The following is a 25,172-nucleotide window of genomic DNA, read 5'->3' as shown; positions in this document are numbered from 1 at the left end:
TTGCTTTCACACAGTGGTACCTTGGGAAATGTGCTACAAATCCCCTTTTTCCTGCTGAAGTGTTGTTTTCCGATGAGGCATCCTTCACAAGGGAAGGAATTTTCAACACGCATAACGACCATATCTGGGCGGTTGAGAACCCGCATGCAATACGACGTCGTGCAGCACAGATTCGATTTTCGGTCAATGTATGGGCCGGTATTATGGGAGATCACCTCATTGGACCTTACCTGTTACCGTGTCGTCTAACCGGACCTATCTACTTGATCTTTCTGCAGCAAGTATTGCCACAACTTTTGAGAGATGAACAGATTTCTGCATCGACGCAACAGACAATGTGGTTCCAACACGATGGAGCCCCTGCCCATTATAGCGGAGATGTTCGTAACTACCTGGATGTCACATTTGGTCAACAGTGGATCGGACGTGGTGGTCCCGTGCGTTGGCCTGCTCGGTCACCCGACCTATCATGTCTTGATTTTTATTTCTGGGGTCATATGAAATCGCTAGTTTATGACACCCCTGTTGACAATGTTGAGGAGCTGGTTGCAAGAATCGCAGTAGCTGCCGAAGAAATTCGAAATTCGCCTGGAGTATTCCAGAATGTTCGGATGTCCATGCGTCGGAGATGTGAGGCGTGCATTGTAGCCCATGGAAGAAACTTCGAACACTTACTTTAATCCATGTACCTTTTGCTTCTTTTCATGTATTATTAAAACGATTTCTCACTTACGGTCTCTTTTCTTTATGGTGCTTCTGTGTACAACACAGCTTCAGGAAAGCATTTCCGACCCCACATTGCTATATGATTTCGAGTTGTCAGGATGTACCCTACCCCTCTTAGAAGTTCTGAAATGTTTAACTGAAACACCCTGTATATATTAATACATAATATATTAAGAATATTATATATATATATTATTCTAATTTATTTATGTGGATAAATCTCATTAATTATCAATAACAAAGTAGAAAATAAATATGTAAAAAAGTTACATTTTGAGGTTCTGGTTTCTGAGTACTGAGTCCAACCATATATAGCACCACAGAATGCAGAACTTCACATGCAGCTATTTTAATATGACGATCTGTTGCTGTAGTGGCCAACTCCAAAATTCGAGGGAGGAAGACATCTGAAAGAATCAGCATTACAAACAATTAGCATTGGCATTAGTTGAGGCATACAATGCAAGAAAGCAACATCAGCCAAAACAAAAAAAAAACTCCCATTTCACCCATCCATTCACTCCAAATGCCTGTCTAGCTCAGCCAAACTTCCACAACAAACAGAAATCTGTTCCAGAAATCAACTACCTGCTGGCTAAAGGCAAATTTCTGAATATTTTTCTACAACTGTCTTTCCTCAATTTGAAACTATACCCCCCCCCCTCAGGATTGCAATCTGAAAAAGAGGAAGAATCCCATCAGCATTCAGCTTGTTCAACCCATTCAGGGCCTTATACACCTCAATCAGATCACCTCACAGGTGCTGCAATTCGCAGAACTTAAGCCTTTCTTGGTAAGAGCACCTCTTTGTTCCCTTCAACCCCCTCAACAATCTTGTTGCCCTTCTATGTACTCATTCTAGCAACTCTATATCCTCCTAAAATGAGGCCTCCAGACGTGCAGTACTTAAGGTGTGGCCTGACCATTGCCTTGTACAACAGGATAATCACCTCCTTGTCCCTGCTAGCAAAATTCCTAAATATCATTGACAAGACTCCATGACCTGCTCTGGCAGCATGTCTGTGCTGCCCAGCAAACTTCTTATCTGAATGCACAATTAGCTCGAAGTCTTTTTCATTCTTCACTTCCCTGAGTTGGCACGTTTCTTTTGAGTTACTGCTACCCATATGGACGACTTTGCATTTGTCAATGTTAAACTTCAGTTGCCACTTCTCAGCCCATTTGCCCACCTTATCTAGATCCTGTTGCAGTAGCATACTGTCATTAACAACCCTGCCAACCTTTGTATCATCTGCAAACTTGGACATTAAGCCTGATATACCTTCATCAATATCATTGATGAATACATAAAACAACAATGGGCTCAGCACCGAACCCTGGGGAACTCCACAAATAATGTTAGTCCATGAAGAGCAGTGCCCACTAATTACCACTCTCTGTCTTCTCCCACTTAACCATCCTTTTATCCATTGTAGCAACTTACCCTTAATACCATTCTGCTCCAATTTGTACAATAGTCTTCCATGTGAAACAGTATCAAGAGCTTTCCTAAAATCCGAGTATATGATATCAAAATTATTTTTTGCATCCAGTCCCTTTGTGACCACATCTTAGTATCCAATCAAATTGGTCAGACAAGACCTCCCTTTAACAAACCCATGCTGTGTCTTAACTATTAGTGCAGTCTTGTCTAGATGATCCTGCAATGCTTCTTTAACCAGCGACTGCATTATTTCCCCCGGAACACAAGTCAAACTAACGGCTCTATAGTTACTTGTGTCACCCTTTTGACCCCTTTGTGAATTGGGAAGATATTTGCACACCTCCAGTCCATTGGAAGTTCCTCTGAGTCCAAGGAAGATCTCATAATTATGGCTAAGTGTTTGCTTACTTTCTTTGCTGCCTCCTTTAATATAACCGGATAGATTCCATACACTCCAGGTGCCTTCTTTATCTTTAACTTCAACAATTTCTCCTCCACTTTGCTCTAAGTTATTACAAAATCACTTAGCTCCCTTTTAGAGTTTGATATGCTTCTGGCATTCCCCTCCTTGAATAACTCATGTATGAATGTAGAAGCAAAATGCTCATTCAGTTTATCAGCTACCTGAGCTGGATCATCAATAGTCAAACCATCTATGTTAAGTGGACCAATCTGACAAAGTATGTTCAATACCAGAAGTTTTCACACCATGCTGCCTTACTTGATAATTTTTTTCTGGAACAATTTTTAAATGCTAAGTAAACTTTTATTTCTTAAAAATTATCTATGTTATCTTTTTCACATAAATTAATGAGAATATTTAAAAGTAGCAGAGCAATTATTATTTGTGGTTTTGTTAAAAAAAAAAAAAAAAAAAAAAAGTGAACTCTTATGCATACTATAAGGAGTAACACAATTGTATAGCGTAATGTTATTATTGTACTTGTGTATCTCTTAATTCAGTGTGGTAATTTAATTCAAATTGAAGTTAAAATAATGCCATGCGAAATGATGTTACCAACTGCAAATACTAAATGGAAAGTTTTCAGAGAAGTAATCAAAGAAAGTACTTACCTTTCCATACCAACTAACAGATATTATTGAAGGTTTAGACCTATATGGATGTCACATGAATAATATATATAATTCTATAAAGAGAATAGAGATAAAGAACAAAAATACATGCATTGATCATAACCAATCAGGGTATAGAGAAACCTACAATAAGCACAAACTAGTCTGAATCCAAGAGTAGAATTTTTTTGTATACTCATCATTATTTGAGACTTTTTGAACTTATATAAAAATATACATTAAAAGTAATGTAATTTTTGAAAAAGAGAAAAAAAAATATTGCAATGTGATTGATTTTGTATACGTACTTATATTTATTTATTTGTTTTTTTTATATTTGTTAAGTTTTATGCCAGAATTTATCACTATTATTGTGTGATATTGTTGCACAATATCACACAAGAATTTTTAAAGTTTATTTAAAGTTTAGTGAGCATAAATTTAGAGAAAAATTTAGTGCTTGCAAAATTTAGAGAATTTTGCAAGCACTTTTCTTAAAAAATACTGAAGTAATATTAATTTTAAGAACAGTTTTAACAATAATGCACGTTTTCCACAAAATCCACTTTAGAATGTTTCCAACATTCTAAAGTGGATTTTAATCTAATGAACTGTGAATATGGAAGTGGACAAGCAAGAAACCCTGTCTTTAATAAAGTTTGAATTTTTGATTATTGCTGCAGATATTAAAGTCAAAAACAAGGCAGGAAGGAAATGAAATTCATTTTCACAGCCAAGTTAATGGGTAAACTCTTACAGTATTTAAAGGACAGAAAAAGACAGCAGTGAATCCCTTACACATGAATTTCAGAACAACATTAAAATAACTACTAAAAAATTATTCATCTTACTGAAATATTTTATGCTGAGTCATATTGAAAATACAGTAAACCCCTCACTAATCCAAATTAATTGTGGGAGAGGTCATCCGATTAGTGAAGCAAAAGATAGTCCTAAAAGACAAGAAAACAAATAAATGGAAAAATAATGATATACGTAGTGCTGATGAAAATAAATTTTAAAAAAATATCACTGTAGAGCCTTTATTTAAAAACTATAAAGAGACAATACATTTATCCATCAATATATGGATAAATGTATAGTCTTTTTATACATTTATCAGGTGGCGCTGGCGTGAGACACCAGTGCCGCTTAATCGTTTCTGGGTATACCACTTATATACAGCTTCTTCCAGCAACACTTCTTTTGGCTTTTTTAATGGCTGTCTATTTGATACACTGATTTTATCACTCCCCACAGTGAATTTTAAAGGAAATGTCTTTATAGATTCTTTTTGTTTTTTAATAACTGACACAGCCCATTGGCCAATAAAAAAATTCTGCAGCAATTTTTTTTCCAGGGAACACCATTTTCAAGTTGTTCTATCACTTTACTTTAAAAATCACTTGTTAATGATAGTTAAAGTAAAGTGTTTTCTTTTTATTTCACTTTTTAGTTCTTTAGAACACATAATTATAAAAAATATGTTCATCAGCATGCAGTGAAAGTAACTCGTCTGCATTTCTAAATCCCGTGTATCTTTCAAATTACTAAACTACAAACAGAATTTTTCATATTTCGATCCTGATTATCCAACATCCGGATATATTTTCAGATAAAACATTTGTAAAACCTAACAACCTTCTGGAACTTGTGGTAGGAGACTCGCACAGAAAGACATATTTGCTCTTCAACATTTGTAGTTTGTCAAAATCTCCCTCTACAGAATTTACTCTTAATGATTTCAATATATCTGTTTCTCCCCAACCCCCAAAGCAGCAAATGTTTTACAATTTGGTATTCAGAGTTAAAAATTTATTGGCATATCTACAAACAGAAGCTATGGAATACATATGAACCTCAATACAAATTAAAACCACATCAGTTAACTCAGAAAAAGTAGTAAAGAGTCTTGTAGTGTCTCCATTAATATCAGTTTAACAAATGCCACACTATAAACAATGAGGAAGTTGTTGAAGAACCGAACCTGAAATTCAAGGAAAAGACAAGTTGACACTGCAAGTATGTAGATGGTATGAATCATGTAGCTACTAATGTTGGTATTGATATGTATGTTTGTACTGTATAAAGCCTATTTTTCAGTCAAACTTTTATGACATAAATATGAAAAAAAAAACCAGTTTGCTATTTTACATGATTTTACAATTTATAATTAATGTTTAATACAACAGAAATAAAGACCTTTGAGATTGTTAATAGGCAGTGGTGGACTGGGTCTAAAAATATTGGTTGCCAGGAGACAAAGGGGCCCACCCTTTGTGTAAAATGGGGGCCCGCCCTTCAATAAAAATGATTTTATTAAAACTTTTTTATTAAAATAGTAATACAACGTAAATTTTAGTTGCATACAGTATAATATTGGAACTTCTATTATATTTTCAAGCTACTAAAAGGTCATTAACATATTTAACATATTGTCAACTTGCCGTCGGGCAAGCTGACACCCTGACCAGTCCGCCACTGTTTATAGGAACTTTTTCCTTATTTTGGGCTATAGAATATGCCTACATTTGTTCCATGCAATTTTGAAACATCCCACATACATACACACACACCTCAGATCAAACCTGAAAGTGAAGCCATGGCCACTCTCAGCATCTTATCATACAGCATTACAAGGATATAAAATCAAATGGAGTTCAATGTGCACAACTTTCATTCTTCTCTTCCTTGGTCAGAATACTCTTTGAAATCTTTTGATCCTAATATTTGCTCAGACTATGTCATAAAAATTATTCTTGTAGTGATTAAATCCTTTATTTCTAATTTCATCCTCTATATACACAATTGTTTTCCCAAATAAATTTGCTAAAGTTGTTTAGGGTAAGAACATAGCAGATCACAACTGTCTCATGTCAAAATCTTTAATTATGTTTTCTGTTCACTAAAGCTCACACCACTTGCAAACAAGTTTTAATAAAACCAAACTCAAACTTGAAAAGGCTAAGAATGAAAAAATTGTTTTGTGTACAAATGACAGCTGAGCCTTCTGCTCCCTTGACAAAGTTATTGGTAGTAACTTCTTCAATACTGTCATGTCCAAAATACATTTTGATGGTTCTAATGCATCCTCATCTAAAGATAAAGCTGCCCTATTAGTATTTTGCTTTAAATCTTGCAATGATGAACTCCCAGTAAATCACCTCCTACTCGACTGAAAACATTTCATTAAATGCCTCCCTTGGTACTTCTACAGAAAGCAACAGAAAAATCTTTGGCAATAGTGATATCAAGTAATCTCCAGATCCTGATGGCATTTCTATACTTGAACTTAAAGTGTCTGCCATTTTGTGTGCTACCCAAATTTCACATATCAAGATACGTTTCTCTATCCTGCAAACCTCGTCAACATCAATGTTTTGCAAGCCATGACAAAATTAAACCAGATATATTTCTCTTGTAATCATTTTAATAAAATCAGTTAATATTAATGCAGTACAAAATGATTTTTTTAAATAATTTCGTTCCTAATGAATAATCATATAAGTCCTTTCAACAAATTCTCTAAGTTGTTTAGAACAAAATTAATTCCCCTAAAATAGTCAAAACAATATCAGCAGAATAAAATTCAGAAATCAGTTATTACTGCAAATACACATCAGAACTAGTAAAAATTATTATGTGCATCTTAAAAGTGATATATTTATATTATAAAGCGTTTAGAGCGTAAGCCTCAAGCTATGGAAAAGTCTAAACTATGTATAAGTATAGTGCAAAAGCATCAATAATACATAGCCAAATCTGAATGAACAAAATATTAGCAAAGCAGCATCATTTTAAGTTATATCTCATATTGTGAATACCTTCACAACAAGTTGCCATGATATTGCACTACTTCAAATAAGTAAGGCTTCATCTGAGGAGAAGACTAATGTTACTTATTCTCAGATGGATACCACCAACCAGACGGCACCATTTTGAAATATGGTATGGGATAAAGTTGTCGATTATCCTCATACTATCCCTATTAGACTTAGAAAAGAGATAAAGATGTAGGAAGGTGATAATAGGAGAGGTAGAGGAAGGAAATGCCGTAGAAGGAAGAAAGGGACAGTTGCTCCTTCAACTCACACTCAAAGCTCGTATATTCCTCGAATAGGCAACGCTTCCCCAGTAGAGAAGACTGTTGTTACCTATTCAAGGAAACTCAGCTCTTTCAACTCTCACTCAAAGCTCATATATTCCTCGAATAGGCAACGCTTCACCAGTAGAGAAGATTGTTGTTAACTATTCGAGGAAACTCAGTGGCCATCAGCCCCCCAGACCGGGGGTGGGGGGGGGGGGGGGGCAATGCCTACTGAGTTTACTCGAATGTTACTTATTCTCAGATGGATACCACTACCCAGACAGCACCGTTTCAGGGCTATTTGGCCCTTCTTCGGTGGGTGGGTAGGTACCCGAGTGATGCAATGATGGCAAAACAGTTATGAAGTATAACTCCACAATATGAAAGATGCTTTATGGTGTATGATGTATTCAGACTATAAAGCGTTTAGGGCGTAAGCATTAGTCTTCACCCCAGTTGAAACATTACTTATTCAAAGTAGTGCAATATCATGGCAACTCGTTGTGAAGGTATTCACAATATGAGATATAACTTAAAACGATGCCGCTTTGCTAATATTCTGTTCATTCAGATTTGGCTATGTATTATTGATGCTTTCGCACTATACTTATACATAGTTTAGACTTTTCCATAGCTTGAAGCTTACGCCCTAAACACTTTATAGTCTAAATACATCATACACCATCAGACATCTCTCATATTGTGGAGTTATACTTCATAACTGTTTTGCCATCATTGCATCACTCGGGTACCTACCCACCCACCAAAGAAGGGCCAAATAGCCCTGAAACGGCACCAGGGGGAGCCTGATGATGTCCGGTGTTTCCAAGAATAGGTAACAACAGTCCTTCTCCACTGGGGAAGCATTGCCTATTCGAGGGGTTTGAGTTTTTGAGTGGTGTGAGTTAAAGGAGTTACTGTCCCTTTCATTCTTCTACACCGTTTCTTTTCCTCTTCCACCCCTACTGTTACTTTCCCTCTATCTTTTTGCTTTTCTAAGTCTAATAGGGACAAGTGGATAGTCGAGTTATTATCCCACACATATACAAAATAGCCCTGAAACGGCACAAGGAGGAGCCTGATGATGATGTCCAGAATTTCCAAGAATAGGTAACAACAGGGGAAGCGTTGCCTATTCGAGGAATATATGAGCTTTGTGTGCGAGTTGAAGGAGCTGAGTTTCCTCGAATAGGTAACAACAGTCTTCACTACTGGGGAAGCGTTGCCTATTCGAGGAATATATGAGCTTTGAGTGTGAGTTGAAGGAGCAACTGTCCCTTTCTTCCTTCTACGGCATTTCCTTCCTCTACCTCTCCTACTATCACCTTCCTACATCTTTATCTCTTTTCTAAGTCTAATCAGGATAGTATGAGGATAACCGAGAACTTTATCCCATACCATATTTCAAAACAGTGCTGTCTGGGTGGTGGAATCCATCTGAGAATAAGTAACATTAGTCTTCTCCTCAGGTGAAGCATTACTTATTCAAAGTAGTGCAATATCATGGCAACTCGTGAAGGTATTCACAATATGAGATATAACTTAAAACAATGCCGCTTTGCTAATATTCTGTTCATTCAGATTTGGCTATGTATTATTGATGCTTTCGCACTATACTTATACAAAGTAATATATATTTTAAATGAGCAAAGATATTTATCAAATGATCTCACCAAGAGAAATCTGAGGTTTCATATCTATGAAAGGAATGTCAAATGGTAGGTGATTTTTAACTTTACTGTCCCAAGCAATTGCACTTTCAACTGCAAGTTTCTCAGAATGCTCTAACAGGGCTACATTATTCTGTCCTCCTAAAGTTCCCAACAGCCTTAAAATTCTCATCTGCACCTTAGTAAGATCTCGTTCTTCAATCTGAAAAGTGTAAATCATTTTTAATTAGTAACACCTCAAAAGACAAAATTCTTTTTGCATCAAACTGAATGAAGTTTTCAAAAGCAAACAAATTTATTTTGTAAAGATACAATATTTTACTATGAGAAAAACAGGGCTTTATATATGCTGACCATTCATAACTCCACGATAGCTTAAAATCGCACATTATAGAACCGAATTGTTTAAAAAAATTGCATGGTTCTTCCAGTCCCAAAATCTTTATTTTGTAAAGATATATTTTATGAGAAAAACAGGGCTTTATCATAGATATTATGTTGTGCCCTACTCCTGTTTTTGATCTGTTGCTTGCACTGTATGTGTGGAATGTACACAGTGACAAAACAGAGTCCTCCACTTCACTTTAGTCAAAATACCACATCACCAACTACTAATTTTGCAGGGTCTGGTTTCAAATCCAGTTTATAAGTAGATTATTTCTGAAGTCATATTCAATCAAGGCAAAAAGAGTAGGGTTTCTGCCTATCAGAGTAGGGTTTCTGCCTTTCTTGCTGTTCTGAGTTTTATGGAATCCACAACATGCAAAACAGGCTGTAAACACAGAGTCTGATACAAAGAAATACACCATGTCCCGAGACAGGGGCAGAATAAGTTATGAGTGTAACAAAAACACAACATAAATTAGGCTCAGCATCTATCCGTAAAACTCCAGAGCCCTGGAAAATCTCTTTAACTTGGAAAATATCTTTATATATTTTTATATTTGATAGAGAAGGAAAGACATTTTCTCATCTATCATTATCCCCAGAATTTTATAGATGCAACATGGGGAATTAATTTTCCATTGCTATTAATATCGAGATCTCTAGTATTACTCAAATTCCCCTTTACCAACATAATAGCAGACTTCTTAGACGGTATTAGTAACTTAGTATTAGTAACTTGTTCAGCTTACAACATGCATCAAACCTACTCAAATATAGAAGTCTGATCTTCAATTTACTTCCTAGACTCAGCATACACCAAAGCAAGAAGATGCTTGAGCAGTCACTAATATTTTCAAACTCTTGTGTCAAACATTCATCTGTCACACATTTATAAAGAGTGGAAACCAGGAACAACCCTTGGTGGCGATTAGTGTGAAAAACCCTCAGTACAGATTTTTACCAGCTGAGAAAATTTTTTTGTTTCAACTACAATGACACAATCATCAAAACAGTTCTTACAAACCTGAAACAGTCATGTACCAACAGTAGAAACTAATCTGCCTCAAAGCAGATGGCTACCAAAGCAAATCAGCAGCTCTAGTGAACTCACTGCTTACTGCTAAAAGATATTTACTCCTTCAGTTATGAATTTGGTCAATCACAGAAAACAAGGCATCAACAGTACACTTCCTTTGTACAAAGCCATATCATATTTGTGATTGTAAGGAATTCATCAGACATCTATTCATAAATCTAGGCAGCAACAGCCTCTCACAAATCTTCCCCACTTATTGGAAGGGCACTGGGTCTATCAGATCTTTCTTTCAACTTTTTATCAATACAGGTGACCCCCGCTCAACACTGATAATTCGTTCCCAAAAAACAGAGCACTAAGTGAATCAGCGATAAGCGAGTGCCGTATTCCCATAATGTAACATACGTATTTGTGAGTCACGGTCTATGCCATAGGATATTTCCTAATCATTAATAAACGGTAGCAAAAAGACACACAAATGTCAGTCAAAATATTTTTAAGATTAAAAATTTGTACATTAAAATATTCTCCATTACATGGTATATAATTATATGGTAAGTAACTACATTACGTATCAAAATTGAACTTAAAATCATGAATTTATTAATCCAAAGGTCCTGGGCTGTTGAGTTTTCATAACTTTGGTAGATTTTGGGTTGTACTTTGGGGTCTTCCTAGTAAACTAGGAAGATGCCCAAAGGAGTTTTACTTTAAAATCTCCACAGCATTACCACCCAACAATAAAGTCAACCGATCCTTTGCACTTTGAAGCCTGGCATGTTTTTTTTTTTCTTCTTCTTTCGATATGAAACTTATTTTAGGCATTTGTTTCCAAAAAAAGACCTGTTTCATCTATGTTAAAAACTTGTGAGAAGTTTAACACCACTCTTCAATAATTTTTAGTTCTTTTTTGAAAGTCGGCTCCTTCTTGATCTGCACTTGCGGCTTCTCCATGGATTTTAAATTTATCTTACCAGCCCTTTAAATAGTTCCACCTTTTTTTTTTTTTTTTAAGGTGAGCTTTCTTTCTAATTGCTTTTTCTTTAATAATATTTAACTTAACAGAATTGTGCATTACATATTATCTTCAATAAAATTATTTAGAAGTCCTTCCATTTCAATTATAATAGCTGGTCTAGTTGCTTGCAGCGGAACAGCTGTCTTTTATACTGCTAAAATTAATTCTTTATTTTTTATAATTGTTCTTACAGTTGAACCTGCCAGTCCTAAATTATTGTACACATCACTTGTTGTTGAATGGAATCAATTCGCTTTAAAATGTATAATTTAATTTTCAAATTCAGTATTTTTCTTACCTTAGTAGGCTTCGTACTGCATCCAGACATTCCTTTTTGATTCTTATCCACCATTATTAATCTTAAAAAATGTAACTGTGTTGCATTAATTATGATACAATGTTCAAGTAAACTGTCCATTACGGACTATGTCTAACACTGTACCGAGTGATGACTAGACCTCGGATAAATGCATATAACACAAATATTACAAGCAATATACTTGATCATTTTTTAAAATGTTGATCGTAACAAATCACCATAGTGAAATTAAATTGGCATGGGAGAAAATTTCACTGAGCGTGGGAAACTTTGCTATTAATTTTCAAGCTATCGACTACATCAGATGAAATGTTTTCATGGAACATGCCAAAAATTCAATCTGTATGCTGGTAAAAGAGCGTTATAGTAAGTTGTGACAGCGTTAGAGTGAGATATGGGTTGTAATATAAAAACAGCATTATAGCGAATCAGCATAGAGCAAACCGTGTTATAATGAGGACCTGCTGTACTTTAATTTTTGCTACTTTACACACATCTAGGAATAAAATAAATTATTTTATTCCTAGATGGGTAAAATGAATCCGGGTAAAATAATGGAGTCGCTGGTTAAAGATGCATTGCAGGATCATCTAGACAAGACTGCAGCAATAATTCAAACACAGCATGGGTTTGTTAAGGGAAAGTCTTGTCTGACAAATTTGATTGGTTATTATGATGTGGTCACAAAGGAACTGGATGCAAAAAATAATTTTGATATCATATACTTGGATTTCAGGAAAGCTTTTGACACTGTTGCGCATGGAAGACTACTGTACAAATTGGAGCAGAATGGTATTAAGGGTAAGTTGCTACAATGGATAAAAGGATGGTTAAGTGGGAGAAGACAGAGGGTGGTAATCAATGGGTGCTGCTCTTCGTGGACTAATGTTATTAGTGGAGTCCCACAGGGTTCGGTGTTGGGTCCACCGTTGTTTTGTGTATTTATCAATGATATTGATGAAGGTATATCAGGCTTAATGTCGAAGTTTGCAGATGACACAAAAGGTTGGCAGGGTTGTTAATGACAGTAATGGCAGTGTGCTACTGCAACAGGATCTAGATAATTTGGGCAGATGGGCTAAGAAGTGGCAACTGAAGTTCAACCTTGACAAATGCAAAGTACTGCATAGGGGTAGAAGTACCCCAGAGAAACGTACCAACTGTGTGTTACTACACTTAAGGTGGTAGAAAATGAAAAAGACCTGGGAGTAATTGTGCAGTCAGATATGAAGTTTTCTGAGCAGTGCAGACAGGCTGCTAGGGCGGGTCATGGGGTTTTGTCAATGATATATAGGAATTTTGCTAGCAGGGAAAAGGAGGTGATTGTCCCTCTGTATAAGGCAATGGTCAGGCCAAGCCTTGAGTACTGCGTACAGGTCTGGAGGCCTCATTTTAGGAAGGATGTAGATTTGCTTGAGCGTGTACAGAGAAGAGCAACACGATTGGTGAGGGGAATGAAGGGATTCTCTTACCAAGAGAGGCTTAAGTTCTGCAAATTGCAGTGGCTGGAGACTAGGCACCTGCGCGGTGATCTGATTGAGGTGTATAAGGCCTTGAATGGGTTGAGCACACTGAATTCTGATGGGATCCTTCCACTTGTTCAGATTACCAACCTACGGGGACATAAGTTCAAATTAAGAAAGGACAGATGTAGAATAGATGTGCGGAAATTTGCCTTTAGCCAGCGGGTGGTTAATTGCTGGAACAAACTTCCATCTGTCGTTGTAGAAGTTGATAGGTTAAATAAATTTAAGGAGGAACTGGACAGGCATTTGGAGGGAATGGTGTGATATTTTTTATTTTTTTTTTTTTGGCTGATGCTGCATAAGCTCCTACACTTGCTTTCTTGCATCATGTGCCACTACTACTACTACTACTACTACTATAAAGAAAAACTCCAGCACTTGTTATACAACATAACATCAGGAGCAAGTTGATAAAAGTGCTTTATAATATCGATATGAATAAGATCATTAAGAACAGTTCCTGGAACCTTGCCTGACTTAGCAGCTCCTACAGCTACAGCTATTCCATATTCAGCTACTCTTCTAGACTAAAATCTAATCTGTTTAGTAAAGGAGCTGAATAATATTCTTATCCTATGATGTTCACTATTTTACATTTCCAAATTGTGTTTAATAACAAATGCATCCAAAATCTTTTCAACAATTTCTTCAGATGCCACAATATCATTTGAACCTTGAATCACTAAAGGTCATTCATAGCTTATCCACAGTATTCCCCTACAGCACTCACTAGAGCCTTCCAATATCGAAATTTCATAAATCTAATTAGATTATGACATTGGTTAGTGCATTTCCATCATTGCCACATAGTTGATGTTAGACTATGTGGAAGTTTGAACATTAACCTCATTATTGTACCATCTCATTTGTGAAATCCTTCACAACAAGTTGCCTTCCTTAAACTTCAAATAAGTAATGCTTCTCCGTTAGAGAAGATTATTACTGTTATTATTTTCAGTTGAGTACCATATCTCAGACAGCACTATCAAAGCTATTTGGCTTCTCATCAGTGAGCAAGTAGATACCCAGATATAATTATAAGGCTACATAGATTGAGGCTTTCTGCCCCTAAAATAGATTCCTATATTCCTGAAATATATTCATAAAACAATTCCTGCACATCACCATCATTCTCCATCTGAAATTGAGAACTCGATTGGGAACTAACAGATTATCCCTTCTAGTTGCCATTATAAACATTAATTAGTATATAATAAAAAATAAATACTGTGCTACAATAAAAACCTAGCAAACAATAAAATGGATTTACCTACTTACAAGTGCACACTCCTCAAAATTAAATCAAACTAGCAACAAACAAAACAATTTAAAAAGGTCCCCAGAAAGCAAACTCTGATTTCAAGTCAAGTAGATGGAAATGCTCAAGATCATTTTTTTCCCACTCTGCTCCCTTTAAAATATCTTTGCCTGTTTGGCCACTCAGAGGAACCCCAACCCCAAGTACCCACCCAAGACCAACGAGGAGGTACAAACAATGAAGAAAAATACGCATATATCAAAGCCAGTCAGTAACAATGCTAGCAGAATTTTGCTTACAATTCACTAATTGTTACCAAGATTATTCCTCTGGGGGGTGTGTGCTAGGTACAGAAATATTTGGGAAAATTATGTGTATTAATGGGAAAATTGCTTGCAGGGAAATAACCAAGTGCTCAGTTGCTCAACTCTACATCAGAGTTCTATCTTGTATATGTATCTGGCTGCACAGAGAAATATCCATGAACAGAAGGCTCTGATCTCCAGGTGATTGCTGCTGGTGACTCAATTGACATGGAAATGGAAAATATTTTATGCAAAAGATAGGTAATGTACTTAATGATATTGTAGAACAGCTATCATCTTTGAACTGGCAGTGGTTACTGTAGCCCTGTCAGATAACCAACTTACTTTTTTTTTTATGGAAAAGGTTTTTGGATTTTTTGATTTTTGCTTGCAGTATACTAATATACAGTATGCACCAGTTATTGTCATCACTAGTTAGTACAATCAGATACTTTATAGAATCAAATTTCAAAGAACCGATTCAAATCAATAAACTGCACTACACTTTCATCACTTATTAGAATCACATCTTTGGTTATAAGAATCAATTTTGAATGCCCCTTTGATATTTTTCTAAAGCACAATTCTGGAGGTCACAACCATAAAACAATAAAAGCAATTTGCAGTTTTCAGTTTATTGGGCTTTTTTCATTTGTACAATCTTATAATTGGGTAGCAAACTCAATCTTATTGCATTTGCAATAATACCAATAGCTGGAATTCTGCATATTTTTAAGTTATTATGGTGAAATGTATTTCCCCTTCACCAAAATCTTCAATCATATAAAAAACATAAATAAATTTTCAGAATCTGCTTTCATTTTCACATCTAAACTTCTTATTGGTAAAAAAAAAAAAATTAAATAAATAAATGAAAAAAAAAAAAAAAAAAAGTGCAAGAATTTGTGCATGCAGTGTGCTTTGTTATTAATTGATGCTTATCTTTTTTTTTTTTTTTTTACTGTGTTTTAAATTTTACTACCAAAAAAAAAGTGAGAAAAAGAGTGAATTTGAATAGAAAGAATAGAGAATAGAATAAAGAAAATGAATAGAAAGAGAGTGAATTTGAGTGTCTGGTATGAGTTAATTATTCATGATGGTCAATTAAGTCACGATACTGATCACGTTCAAAAGCTTGAAAACATGGGTGAACAGGAGTGATTGGGTGGACACATATGGCTATATACAAGTTACTACAGCTCTAACAGATGAAGAAATTGCCCAGTCTGTTACTGTAATTTTGCCAAGGAGGGAAAAAATGAGGTAAACCTGAATGAATTCCAGTTACAGAACGGCAAAATTGTAACACTATAGCCATCCTGAGGAGAGCATTGGAAGAAACTGGTGCAAGTGATCGTGAATATAGACTGTTAAACAATATTGAAAAATCTATAAATAGACTTTGCAGTGATAATTTAAAACAATCTAAATTAAGTGACTATTTTAAATTATAATCATATCACAAAGTGTTATGTTTAATTAATATGTATATTAATTAAACATATAAAAAATATAATGTAAGTATAAATTTATTTTTATTTTGCTAACCTGTTAATAATATTCATCCAATTTTCAAGTATCATTTAATTGGTAATTTCATGTATATCTTTATTTTTATAGCCTATGGATAATATTCATCGATTTATGGATAATATTCATCGATCATCATCATTTATATACATTGAAAAGCTTGAAGACATGGGTGAACAGGAGTGATCAAAATTCAATTTGCAAACGTGATCACTATAACCGGTGCTTACTGTATCAATATTTCAATTTATTCAAGTTCTGTAATTAATTTATCTAAGATTTTAATTTTTATAACAAAATTAAATATAAGCTTATTTTTTACATGTCATTTAAAAAACATGTATTAATTCTACTGAAGGTTTGGAGGGGGGGAAAAGGGGTTAAAGCCATAAAATATAAATATGAAATTAATAGTATCTTCCATATAAATGTAAAAATATGCAACAAATTCATAAATATAAACAGAAATCTATTAAGCACTTTGATTTTAGAGTTTAGAGATAAAAATCATCCAGAATACTTAAATTCAAGGTTACAAATGCAAACATATTTCTGCATATAATTATGCTTCTGTCCTTTTAGCATTCAGTTTGGCATACTGCTACCAGAACTCTACAGATTCCAATATTTCTTAACTCAAATTAGCATTAGCAAAGAAACAAGCTTCTATAGCATCAGCCAAAAAAAAAAAAAAAAAACCAGAACTCTACAGATTCCAATATGTATTCAATATTTCTTAACTCAAATTAGCAAAGAAACAAGCTTCTATAGCATCAGCCAAAAAAAAAAAAAAAAAACACACACCTATATTTCACCCATCCACTCACTCCAAATGTTTGTCTAGTTCTGCCTTGAATCTATTTAAGCTATCAACTTCTACAACGACAATCAAAGAGGGCATAAATTTGAATTTATGCCCTCTCAGGCAATTATTCTGATTTAATTTTTAATTAAATCAGAATTAAATCTGATTTAATTAATTTTTATAACAAAATTAAATATAAGCTTATTTTTTACATGTCATTTAAAAAACATGTATTAATTCTACTGAAGGTTTGGAGGGGGGGAAAAGGGGGTTAAAGCCATAAAATATAAATATGAAATTAATAGTATCTTCCATATAAATGTAAAAATATGCAACAAATTCATAAATATAAACAGAAATCTATTAAGCACTTTGATTTTAGAGTTTAGAGATAAAAATCATCCAGAATACTTAAATTCAAGGTTACAAATGCAAACATATTTCTGCATATAATTATGCTTCTGTCCTTTTAGCATTCAGTTTGGCATACTGCTACCAGAACTCTACAGATTCCAATATTTCTTAACTCAAATTAGCATTAGCAAAGAAACAAGCTTCTATAGCATCAGCCAAAAAAAAAAAAAAAAAACCAGAACTCTACAGATTCCAATATGTATTCAATATTTCTTAACTCAAATTAGCAAAGAAACAAGCTTCTATAGCATCAGCCAAAAAAAAAAAAAAAAAAAAAAAAACACACACCTATATTTCACCCATCCACTCACTCCAAATGTTTGTCTAGTTCTGCCTTGAATCTATTTAAGCTATCAACTTCTACAACGACAATCAAAGAGGGCATAAATTTGAATTTATGCCCTCTCAGGCAATTATTCTGAGCAAATTCAACAAGAGAACTAAAAGAAAAATAATATATATAATATATATAGTACATGAAATTGATAGCAGATAACAGAGCTATAAAATAACCAGAAATAGAAAAAAAAAAATTTTACTGTGGAAATCATATAAATGGAACAGAATTCTGAATAATTCGAGTGAAAATGCGTAAAGGTTAAATTTAAGTTCATTACTACATATTAATGTCCTTTGTTTAATATTCAAATCTGAAATTTAACAAAAGTATTTTCTACAGACAAAGGAAATAGTGATCAATTTTTTTTTCTTGGCTAGATTTAAGAAATAACCACTTTCGAAGTACCATATCAGTCATGACTGATAAAGTAAATAATGATTTTACACTGCAAAAGTTCTTTTAATTTTCATTATTAAAGACAAACTAAATCAGGAGACTGACATTAACAGAAGTTGGGCTTGAAAAGTTAGGTAATTTATAAATTTGGTAATATATATTATTATAATTAATGTGTAATTTATAATAATATTTGTCCTTATCTTAATAATAATAATCAGTCCAGCTGCAATTGATAAAGTTTTTATACTTTAATTGCAAGAATGAGAAAGTGCTAGCTGTCATAATCCCCTATTTTATGACCAAAACAAACACATTCTGTTTTAATATTTCTCATTTTCTTTAATAAATTCACCTGTTTACGATTCAAACCCCGTGTCACTTCCTTTAAACACACACACACACACACACACACACACACGCACACACGCACACAGAATTCAGTTCCACTTATATAACTGCCACAGTAAAATATTTCTTTCTATTTCTGGTTATTTTATTGTTGATGTTTTTCATTATATATGCTGATCCTTGGAATACAAACAAAAGGAAAAGAATCTTTTATGCTTAAAATTAAAAAAATGCTGCAGAGACCATTGTTCCTAAGAATGATAGCCCTTCCTTTAACACACACACACACACACACACACAGTTTTATTTGTACGGATAAATTTAATTTAATTTAAATTTAATAATTAATTAATATCTGTTTCAGAAGAAAAAGAATGACAGAGGCAGAAAAATCAGAGAGGAAATGCAGATAATATAGCATGGAATATCTGAAGTATGAATTTATACCAGCAACTACAGACAAGCGCCTGCCAATGTGTCTAATATGTCAAAAATTATTTTATAACAAGACAATGAAACCTTCCAGACTTATGAACATTTGAGGAAGGCACGTCCTGACATGACAGACAAGAATTTAGAATTTTTTTCAATTATTTCATGTTAAATTGCAAAAGCAGTCAACACTATCAAGTATATTTTGTAATGCCTCACAACAAAAAACTGATGGTTTGTGTGCATCATACAATATATCATTGTTGATTACCAAGTCTGGAAAGCCATATACAATTGGTGAAGAACTCATCTTACCAGCAGTAAGCGAGATTCTGAGTTTTTTTTTTTTTTTTTTTTTTTTGATTTGGTAGTTGTTGGCGCATCGGCTTCTGTGGCCATATTGCACCTCCCAAGGTTTTTGCAGTACTTTGATCCAAGCCCGAGGCGGGAATCGAACCCGCGACCTTTGGGTTACCGGGCAGGTACTTTACCCACTCGGCTAGCCCGGTCGGCTGGAGATTCTGAGTACTGTTTTACATAAGTCACCACATGAAGTAATTAAGAGTATACCTGTAAACAACAAATTGTTTAGAGGTATGCTCTTAATTAGATGTTCAAAGACACATAGATGAAATGGTTGGGAATGTGGAAGATATGTTGTGTAGCATTCTAAGGACTACAGAATTTGCATTACAGCTAGATGAGTCAACTTTTCCAAATCTTTCCTTCTAGCATATGTGCACTTTATAAAAGGTGAAAGTTTAGTTCAAGAGTTGTTTGCAAGTCAGTTAGAAACAGATACTAATGGTGAGGCAATATGAAGGAGTAATGGTGAGGCAATATTTGGTGTTTTTGAGCAGTCCTTTTAAAGTCAAGAAAATTCCACATGCTAACATACTTTTCTTGTGATGGATGAAGCTCCATCAATTATTGGTCGCTACAGTGGTTGTGTTGTGTACTTGAAGAAAGTTGTACCAAATGATTACCATTCATTGTATCATTCGTCACCAACATCTGGGCAAAAAACTTCAGTGATTGCCTTCAAAAGTCATTACTCACTGTCATTACTGGTGTTAATGAAATCACAAAAAATGGTGTTAATAAAATCAAAGCCCATGCTCTCAACAATAGACTAAAATGGGAAATTTGTGTTGAGAATGATGAAAATTTTCATTTGTTGTTTCATCTGAAGTTAGCATTAGTAGAGGCATACGATGCAAGAAAGCAAGCTTATGCAGCATCAGCCACAAAAAAAAAAAAAAAAAAAAAAAAAAAACCCTCCCATTTCATCCCTCCATTCGTTCCAAATGCCTGTTCAGCTCAGCCTTAAATTTATTTAGGCTATTAGCTTCCACAACAAAAGATGGAAGCCTGTTCCATCTTTTGTTGTGGCTAAAGGCAAATTTCCATACATCCATTCTACAACTATCTTTTCCTCAATTTGAATTTATGCCCTGTCAGGTGATTATTCTGAGCAAGAGGAAGAATCCCATCAGCATTGAGCATGCTCAAACCATTCAAGGCTTTATACAGCTCAATCAGATCACTTCGTAGGTGCCTAGTCTCCAGACACTGTAATTTGCAAAACTTAATCCTTTCTTCGTAAGAGCAACCCTTTGTTCCATTCACTAATCTTAGATAGTATGAATCAGAGCTGTAATACTCAATACGTTCTACGTTGATAATAATATTTGTAAAAATAATAAGAGGAGTATACCTCAATATAGTACGTAGAACACTTCCGTATGATACCCTCCAGAAATTAAAACGGGAAATACGAAAAAAATCAACAACTTACCGGTACATTAGAGTAAGATATAAATAATTAAAAAAACAAATTTAACACAATTCAAATCAATTTAAAACAATTAAAAATCAAATTAATGCAATTAAAAGAATCTAACGAAAATATTCTAAACGATTTTCCTTCCTGAAGCTGACAACACTTTTCGACCGTATGTCTGTCGTGATCACAGGAATGAAAATTACCGAATCGGGTTAAACCTGAAACTTAAATAGTTGTTATTTGTCTTCGCGCGTGCACGTAAAGGTCCACGCATCGGAGATCAAATATGGCCACCGAACATTGACAGAATTCTCGTGTAATTTAATTTCTATGCGACTATTAATTGCAGAAACCGTAGAAATTAAATTACACGAGAATTCTGTCAATGTTTGGCGGCCATATTTGATCTCCGATGTGTGAACCTTTACGCGCATGCACGAAGACAAATAATCACTATTTAAGTTTCGGGTTTAACCCGATTCGGTAATTTTCATTCCTGTGATCACGACATATGGTCGAAAAGCGTTGTCAGCTTCAGGAAGGAAAATCATTTTGAATATTTTCGTTAGAATTGCGTTAATTTGATTTTTAATTGTTTTAAATTGATTTGAATTGTGTTAAATTGATTTTTTTAATTATTTATATTTTACTCTTATGTACCGGTAAGTTGTCAATTTTTTCGTTTTTCCCGTTTTAATTTCTGGAGGGTATCATACGAAAGTATTCTACGTACTATATTGAGGTATACTCCTCTTATTATTTTACAAAAATTCACTAATCTTGTTGCCCTTCTCTGTACTCGTTCCAACAGCTCTACTTCCTTCTTAAAATGACACCTCCAGACCTGTATACAGTACTCAAGGTGTGGCCTGACCATTGCCTTATACAAGGGGATAATCACCTCCTCATCCCTGCTAGAAAAATTTCTGTATATCATTAACAAGACACCATGAGCTACTTTTGCAGACCGTCTGCACTACTCAGAAAATTTCATATCTGCCTGCACAATTACCCCCAGGTCCTTTTCGTTCTCTATCACTGTCAGTGTAGTACCACAGATTGATACGTCACTCTGGGGTTACTGCTCCCCATATGTAGTACTTTACATTTGTCAATGTTAAACTTCATTTGCCACCTCTCAGCCCATCTGCTCAACTTTTCTAGATCCTGTTGCAGCAGCATACTGTCATTAATGTCCTTAACAACACTGCCAACCTTCGTATCATCTGCAAACTTTTCGTACTTTCCCTGACATTTTGATACAAATAACAGTAATATAGTTGATTTTGAAAATTTTGTCCCCCATGTCGAGTTTCCTTCCCATTTGCTCCAATCAATTACATGCAATTTAAAATCACCCATAATAAGACATTTTGGCTTACTTGGCCATTCCATTTGCATTTCAAGGCTCTCATCATAACAGTCACAATCACCTGGTCTGTAGATTACTCCCAATCTATAACTTTGCTTCCAACTATCTCACACCATACAGGTTCTATACTAGCATGCAAAACGTCTGAATCTGGGAAAGCTTACGTCGCACTCAGTCTGCTTTTGATAACAAGCATGACCCCACTACCCCTTCTATCTGCCCTATCCTTCCTAATATACATTATACATACTGTACTGAAACTCATCATCCCCTATCTTCGTGTAACACCACGTTTCTATAAGTTCTATTATGTCAGCATTACTTGTCTTAGCCAGTTCAAATTCTCTAATTTTATTGACGACACTTCTGACATTACTGTATAAAACATTACTGACACACCCTTTAAAGTTATTTAAGCTCACTTCCCTGGCATTAGCTACCTGCTCATTTGAAATGTTTGAAATTCAAATGCATTCACCATTCGTTAGCAATCTACCCAATTCACAGATGCCATATAGCAGCTTAAGCTGTCAAAGTCCCCCTCCCCATCTTCTGAAGTTAAAACCACTGCCTTTACCTTTAACTATCACAACATCTTTCTTCATGTTCCAGCTGATAATTGCATGATCACTTCCTGATAATGGTTCCTGTATTTTAAGCCCAGCCATATCATCTGAATCATTAGTAATGATGAAATCAAGAATATTCCACCTGTAGTACTTTCTTTAACATGCTGTTACAAATAATAATCATCAAGTTTATTTTAAAAAGTTTTTCCCATGGTGAGTTTCCCCTCTCACTTATTCCAATGAATCTGGAGCAGATAACAGTCACCCATAATAAGATATTCATGCTTGCTTGCTTGCCCATTCTATCTGCATGTAAATACCCTTGTTATACTCTTCACAAACTTCTGTTCTGTAGATTACTCCCACACTTGCTATACCTCTGCTTTCAACTAACTCACACTACACAGATTCTATGCTGACAGATATAACTTCAGACTCAGCAACAGCTCTTTTCGTGCTCAGGCTGCTTTTGATAAGACACATAAACCCTCCAGCCCTCCTATCTTCCCTATTTTTCCTAAATACATTATACATATCATAGTGGAACTAGTCATCACTAATTCCAGGTGGCACCACGTTTCTATTTTAGTATTAAATCAGCTTACACCAACCATAAGAATAAGTATTTACTGTAACTAAAATATTTATTTACATATTAAAATAAAATAAATATTTACAAAAACCGCTATTATATTAAATATACATGTAAAAACATTAAAACTGTGATAAAATCCTTGAGATAAAATACACTAAAATAAACCGGATTAAAAGCGATAAAAACGCTTTTAAAAAATCTCTGGAGCTTTCTTCCGAAAGCTCCAGAGATTTTTATCGTTTTTATCGCTTTTAATCCGGTTTATTTTAGTGTATTTTATCTCAAGGATTTTATCACAGTTTTAATGTTTTTACATGTATATTTAATATAATAGCGGTTTTTGTAAATATTTATTTTATTTTAATATGTAAATAAATATTTTAGTTACAGTAAATACTTATTCTTATGGTTGGTGTAAGCTGATTTAATACTAAAATATGAATTTTCCCAACCTCAGAGGCCTTTTTCAGGATACCACGTTTCTGTTAGCCCTATTATATCAGCATTAGTTGTCCTAACCAAGAGTTCAAATTCAGCCATTTAATGCCAGCACTCTTGATATTACTAAATTGCAACTAAATAATCTTCTTTAGTTTACTACCCTGACACATTCCTTGAAGTTATTTAGGTTTGTATCCAAAGCTATATCTTCCCTCTCATTTGAAACATTACTACCCTCAGAACATCTTATCAATGTCGGCTGTTGTGGCAACAAACAAGTCCCAATTCAGAGGTGCATCACTTCTGTCAGGAAATACTTGAGTTCCTGATGAGCTCCCAGTTACATTTGTTTCTAGGGAAAGCACTCATTAATTTACTGACAAATTCTTCTGGTAATGAACCAAGTTGTAATTTGAGATCAGTACACTCCTTACATCAATTGCAAAGAAAAGAGTCACCAGATGAGCTAGGTCTGATTACGACACCAGCCTTAGAATAAATGCAATAGGCTATACAAATGATGAAGTCGCAACTCACACCTCACACTGGAAATGCATACAGGCATTTCCGTTTAAGTCCCGATGCCCCCGGACTTTGTATTGTAAGTGGATCTTGTAGCAACCATCATTTATGTAAAATATGAACTTTACAAAGATTACAAAATTAAAATTTACAATATTACAGAATTCATGTTTATAAAATAAAGCAGAAATTAAACTGTTGACAAAAATTAAATCATTAAAGAAGTGAAATTTAAGCAACTGAATTAAACTTATGAAATTTCTGCCAAAATATCAATAGCAAAGGCTATCTAAATATTAAACTGTAGCTTTCCAAATATTTTACAAAGTTAAACTTATAATACAGATACAGGAATTACAACACAATACTTTTAACCACTAGAAAAATTAAATTTAAGCTACAAAGTGCCTGCCAAAACATCAATAGCAAAGGCTTTTTCCACTACTACTACCATTAATAATTTTTCTTCTTTAAAAACCTCTTTTGGATCATCAATTGCTCACTTGGTCAAGAATCACTTTTTTATTTTTATTATTTATTTATTATTATTTTTAATGAAAATCCCAAACATGAGAGGTATTAGAACCTATAGTACTTTACTTAATACTGTGCATGGGGGTGAAGGTTGAGAAGATGAAAGAAGATACTTTTTGACATTACACTTGAATTCTGTAGATTGTAATTTTCAGGAATATGTATGAAGGAAGGTTGTTCCAGAAAAGAAGTTGAATGAATAAATGAGGAAGAAGAAAAGTTGGTTCTGTGAGTT

General features: G+C 34.4%; 1 protein-coding gene across 1 annotated transcript in view; it reads right to left on the bottom strand.

The window, feature by feature from the left end:
• The window catches only part of LOC150083025 (DNA-dependent protein kinase catalytic subunit-like), a 266,817-nt gene that overhangs the window by 135,358 nt on the left and 106,287 nt on the right, over positions 1–25,172 (bottom strand). The window contains exons 9-10 of the mRNA XM_090378358.1: positions 9,005–9,203; positions 997–1,133 (exon numbers count right to left, since the gene is read on the bottom strand). Of these exons, the coding sequence (XP_090234484.1) occupies positions 997–1,133; positions 9,005–9,203 (336 nt within the window). The remainder of the gene's footprint in view (positions 1–996; positions 1,134–9,004; positions 9,204–25,172) is intronic.

Source organism: Mastigoproctus giganteus, chromosome 7 (genome assembly GCF_048544385.1).
Source record: "Mastigoproctus giganteus isolate SK-2022 chromosome 7, ASM4854438v1, whole genome shotgun sequence".
Lineage (NCBI taxonomy): Eukaryota > Metazoa > Arthropoda > Arachnida > Uropygi > Thelyphonidae > Mastigoproctus > Mastigoproctus giganteus.
Note: the sequence above shows the minus strand (reverse complement) of the source record. Positions and strands in the feature narration are given on the sequence as shown.